At 44.5% G+C, this 5,467-nt stretch overlaps 1 protein-coding gene across 2 annotated transcripts; it reads left to right on the top strand.

The window, feature by feature from the left end:
- The first annotated feature begins 728 nt into the window (after positions 1 to 728).
- Positions 729 to 4,727, top strand: LOC148012689 (putative GTP diphosphokinase RSH2, chloroplastic). Of its 2 annotated transcripts, none has more exons than XM_087669040.1 (6): positions 729 to 2,213; positions 2,468 to 2,653; positions 2,772 to 3,232; positions 3,316 to 3,474; positions 3,556 to 3,809; positions 4,011 to 4,168. In XM_087669040.1, exons 1-6 carry the CDS (start codon positions 1,488 to 1,490, stop codon positions 4,022 to 4,024), a joined length of 1,800 nt encoding a protein of 599 aa, XP_087525166.1. In that variant the 5' UTR covers positions 729 to 1,487; the 3' UTR covers positions 4,025 to 4,168. The 2 variants fall into 2 exon arrangements, with proteins under 2 accessions (XP_087525166.1, XP_087525165.1); XM_087669039.1 differs by having other exon boundaries at positions 733 to 2,213; positions 3,556 to 3,916; positions 4,011 to 4,727.
- The last annotated feature ends 740 nt before the right edge of the window (positions 4,728 to 5,467 follow it).

Below are 5,467 nucleotides of genomic sequence, written 5' to 3'. Positions count from 1 at the left end.
AGAGAGAGAGAGAGAGAAAGAAGAAAAAGAACAGGGAGAGATACAGAGGGAAGAAAAAATATGAAGAAAGAGAGAGAAAGAGAGATGAGGAAGAGAAGTTGCTATGCAAAGTTGAGGAAGGTAAAATATAATGTGTGGGAGAAGAAGTGAGGCGAGAGGAAGAAGTGAGATACGTGAAGTTGTCATGTGATCGGGAAGTGTCGTTGCTGTGCGATAGTGTTCAACAAAGTGGTATAGTGTTCCACATGCATGAAGCACATAAGGAACGCTAGTTACTACATTAATCTATTTGCATCTAAAGTGGTCCTGTGCTCAACAAAGAACTTTGGTTTAGTATAATCCCATCTAATTTTCTAATATTAAAATTAAAAGGTGAGAAAACCTTCGGAATCTAGAGAATTTTAGTATAAAAACCCTCAAAGAAAAGTATTTTACATCTTGAATTTTCGTTCAAAGGTTTCTACAAGTTATTTTGTTGGAGGAACGAAAATCTAAGGGAAAGAGAGAAAACTTGCCAGGCGTTTTCCGTGAAGACACGGAAGAGGAAGGAATGTAGCACAGGAGACGTAATCAGAAAGAAAGTGAATGATGAGAAGAACCATGTGGGTATGACCTGGACGCGATCGCCCACGTGGCAGGAGTGCGGGGGGGAGAGAACCAGACGGGTACGCTCACTCCTCCCCCCCCCCCGCCCCCCCACACGTCCCGCACGGTCCACGCTCTCAAATTCTCTCTCTCTCTCTCTCTCACATTTTTCAACCCCCGTCTCTCTCTCTCTCTCTGTGCGTCGTCTAGAAGGATTCATTGAATTCTTCCCCCTCCTTTCTGCATCCACAGCTGATTCAGCACTCGGCTCCGTCCGCGGCTTCCTTCGTACATACTGGCGTCCTCTTCCAGGGCTCCCATTGACGATGAAAGCTCGCTGTTTTGAGGACCGCGGACGGCGTCTTTGAGAACCCAGACCAGCTTCTGCTTTCAGTCACTCAGACAGACAGACAGACAGAGAGCCAAAGGGGCTCCAAAGACTCGCAAGTCAAGCAACCCTTGACAAGATTCCAGGACACTGGTTCCATGAATTCGTCCTCCGTTTCATATCTCTTCATGTACTCCCACTCGCGTATAGCTGCCCTATAATAGCTTGAGCAGAGTCTTTGCATTTGAACAGAGAATAAGGCCTTGCACAGTATGTCTGATCACACGAGGGAACAGGGACACTGACTCTATAAGCACAGGGAGCGGCTGATCATAGCAATTTCTTGCACCAGAGGAATATCTACCACATGTTTAATCATAACAGAAAATAGGGCCACTGGTTCTAAGCACAGAGGGTGTCTGATCTTAACAATTTCTTGTATCGGGGGAAGATTTTGGCCATTGGCATTTTCACTTATAATCGGGCAATTGAGATTTCAACTGTTGGCAGTTAACACGTGATTGGGCGACCGTGAGCAAATTCACAGCACCTGCCATAACCACAGTTAAGGGCAATGCTAATGGCAACAGTGGCCTCTATCTACTCGAGTTCGCCGACCCCTATTCCCCCTCCTCACAGCCCCTCACCGCACTCGGTGGTCTGCTGTTCATCCTCCATCGACATTGAATTCCATCCTCGGGTGCTCGCAAGCCATCACAATCCTTCTTTCAGACCTGTCCTTGGTGGGCTCTCATCTATCTTCTCTAGCCCTACCGCAAGACTGTTACCGGGCTCTTCATCTGACATCACCATGGATACCGGCGCATTTCCTAGGAGGTTTTCTCAGACGGATCTCTGCGGCCTTCTTGACGGCAGTGAAAGATCCGATTCAAAGGAGAGGAGTGTTATTGCAGGACCCTCCTTTTGCAGTGCTCAGTTTCCTTCTAGTAGCAAAATTAGTAGCAATCATAGTGCAAGCTCACTTACTGTTTCAACATCCTCAGAAAAGGAACAGGTGCTCTTTCCTCAAGGCAGTTCCGATTTGGCTTGTTTAGAGCAAGGGTCTCACATCGTGAGTCTAAGTGACTTGGACATCTACATGGATAGTAAGCCAGGCACACCTTGTCTTACTAGAGTACCTTGCTCCTCGCTTTCAGAGTTTTTCTGTAAGCCGCTCTTTCCAGAAGCACTAAGAACTTCCCAGGACATCCTTCACAGTGCCCAGCAGCAATATGAGATCTTCAGAGACCCAGTTGTCATTAAAGCATTTGAGGTAGCTGAACGAGCTCATCATGGTCAGGTAAGTGATATTGTCATTCAGAACTTCGTTTTCCATCAAAGAACCTCATCATCATTGTGCGGAGGGTTAGGCACTGTCTAGGTAGAACAGTGCACATGCACAATTTGTGTAAATTGCTAGTTAAGAGGGTGCATTATTGCTGAAAGCAGCTGACATAACAAGGATTGTTTGCCATATGTAGCATTACCACCGATATTTGCATCAGTGATTTTAGAAGCAGGGTATCAGTTCCTAAGTGTTCTATTTGGCTGCAGGCACGGGCTGATGGGGACCCTTATCTGGTGCATTGCATGGAAACTGCAATGCTTTTGGTGTCAATTAATGGCAACAAAGTGGTTGTGGCAGCAGGCCTTCTTCATGATACTGTTGATGAATCGTCCGTTAGCTATACAGAGCTTCAAGAAATGTTTGGATCAGAGGTGTCAGACCTTGTGGAAGGGGTACATTACCAAACTTATATAATTTATTTATTTTTTGGAGGGGGGGGGGGGGGGAATCTGTAGACTGATCAGATATGAAGACTTAACCTATTTTATTCCCATATTTAAACAAATGCAGGTGACAAAAGTGAGTGAGTTCAGCAAACTAGCCCGTGACAGTGGTACTGCTTACAAATCAGTGGAAGCGGATCGCTTACATACAATGATATTAGCCATGACAGATGTGCGTGTGGTACTGATCAAGCTTGCAGATAGGCTTCACAACATGAGGACTCTGGGAGCTCTTAAAATGGAAAAGCGATGTCGCATTGCAAAAGAAACTCTGGAAGTTTTTGTTCCACTTGCTGGTAGATTAGGGATATGGAGTTGGAAAGCAGAACTAGAAGACCTGTGCTTCAAGCATCTTCAGTACAGTGATTACCAGCAATTGGCACGCCGGCTGTCAGAGGGGTTTAGACAAGCAACAATAATGTCTGCTATAGAAAAGCTGGATGAAGCATTATTTGCACGAGGACTGAAATACCATGATCTATGTGGAAGGCCAAAAAATCTTTATGGCATTTACAAGAAGATGATCAGGTTAGCGCGGTTTCTTAGAATCATCACTGGAATGAATAAGTTTTTTAGAATCCTGACACTTGTGTTGTCGAATTGTCTTACAGGAAGGGGAGGACAGTGGATGAAATTTATGATGTCCAAGGTTTGCGGTTAGTAGTTGCAAGTGTGGAGGAGTGCTATACTGCCTTGGAGACTGTCCATCAGACATGGACATGCATTCCAGGGAAGTTGAAGGACTACATCAAGGAGCCCAAAATCAATGGGTACATTTTTTTTGCAAGTGCAGCTTAGCACATTACAATTGGTAATGCCTTCTCATGCATCATTTCACCTTTGCTGTGCAGATACCAGTCTCTGCACACAGTGGTATGGGGAGAGGATGGACTCCCTCTGGAGATTCAGATTAGAACAAAAGAAATGCACTATCAAGCAGAGTTTGGAGTGGCTGCACATTGGAGATACAAAGAGGGGAACACTCCTCACTCTTCATTCGTTTTGCAGATGGTGGAGTGGGCTACATGGGTTCTGACTTGGCAAAATGAAATAATGGATACAAAACTACGGGTCTCTCGAATGGATGGAAGCAAAAGCCCTTCTTGTACGTTTCCAATGCACAAACAAGACTGTCCGCACTTGAAGCTCTCCCAGTGGGCAGCTTGCTGTGATGACTGTCCACTTTTTGTATTAGTTGTGGAAGACACAAAGGTGACCATCTTTTGGATGTGAAGTTAATGAAAGCGAGCTTATGTTGGAAGCATCCTAAGGTTCTTTGTTTGGGTTTGCTATTTGTTTCTTTCAGATGGTTGTCCATGAACTACTGGGTGGATCTACAGTTGCAGACCTTCTGCAGAAGGTTTCCATGGAAGATGCTTTGGTTGCGACATCTGGGATTGGATTCTGGGAGGAGTCCAGGCCAAGAGTCAATCACAAGGATGTGGAAGACATCTATCAAAGGCTCAATATGGGTGATTTGGTTGAGCTGACACCTTGTATCAGTGAGAAGTCAGTCAGTGAGTGTAGGGAGAAGTTGAAGAGGATATTTGATGATTGTGCTATACAGAACCAGAGGAAGAAGGCATCCTCGTGGCAAAGATTGTCAGAAGTAGCTGTATATTGACCTTAGGTGTTGAAGCTGCAACATCTGTTCTCCAACAAGATTGCATGTGCTATCTGAATGTACAGATTCTTTTCATCTCCCTTACTGGGAGATCATCCCTCAAACGATGATCCACATTTTATTCCATTCTTCCATAGCTGTCCTCGGTAGCTGTACCCAGGTATATACCCTACACCCCAAACATGGGTTTCTTTGTCTCTGTATGTAATTCTATTCCATTCTTCCCATAGCTGTTCTGGGTAGCTGTAACCATGTATATACCCTACACCCCAAACATGGGTTTCTTTGTCTCTGTACATAATGCTTTACTAACCAGTCTGGTCATGCGCAGTGCATCATGCGTGCATGGTATTTGTACTCTTTTAAATATTGTCTTAGAACAGGCCTTATGTTTCCATCCGAACTGCTTCTCTTTTTGCTTGCACCAAATTACCTTGAGGCTCGAGGCTCATGTTGATTCTCACTTGAAACTCGAAAGAGTGAACAAATACAAGACAGAACAGTGGACTAAAGAAATTCTGTTCATGGCCAGACTCCAGCCATGCAAACTATGAGCATCAGTGATATGGATAGATGATACCTAGAAGTGAGTTGCCTAATAGCTGTGTTATGCTACAGGGCGGGTGGCATTACATGTCCATATATAACGTGTTGTAGGTCAATCACCATAGACATGTAAACAGTCAGACTGGATCTATTTCTTACGCAGGTTTGAGTGATTTTCTGCGACCCATCGCCCACCTATGTTGAGTATCCATCGTGACTCATGAGCATTGTTCTGGAGAATATTCCCTTGAGCGGGTCTTGACTCTTGGGATATCGACAATTCGTTTCTAGTCGACCTTGAAGCCACCTCATGAAGGTTCCTTGTGTAGTTTAAAATGCTAGGCCTTCCCCATTGTCTAAACTTGGAACCACAATAGCGATAATTACCCATCTTTTTGGGGCCTTAAAACATTTGGCATTTGAAACATGGGTAGGTGATTGAGATGGACACTTGAATTGCCTCCAGTACCTTGGTGTATTTACTTTAATGGATTTAGCTCTACCTCATCATTTCCCTTGTTGAATGGTGCGATCTATTAACCATAGCTTAATCTTGTTGCCCAAATCAAATAGGTTGTCTCCGTATTGTACCA

The sequence above is a fragment of the Lygodium microphyllum genome, chromosome 27, assembly GCF_053477565.2.
Source record: "Lygodium microphyllum isolate KBCC chromosome 27, Lygodium_microphyllum_v1.1.10, whole genome shotgun sequence".
In the NCBI taxonomy this organism is placed as follows: Eukaryota; Viridiplantae; Streptophyta; class Polypodiopsida; order Schizaeales; family Lygodiaceae; genus Lygodium; species Lygodium microphyllum.
Note: the sequence above shows the minus strand (reverse complement) of the source record. Positions and strands in the feature narration are given on the sequence as shown.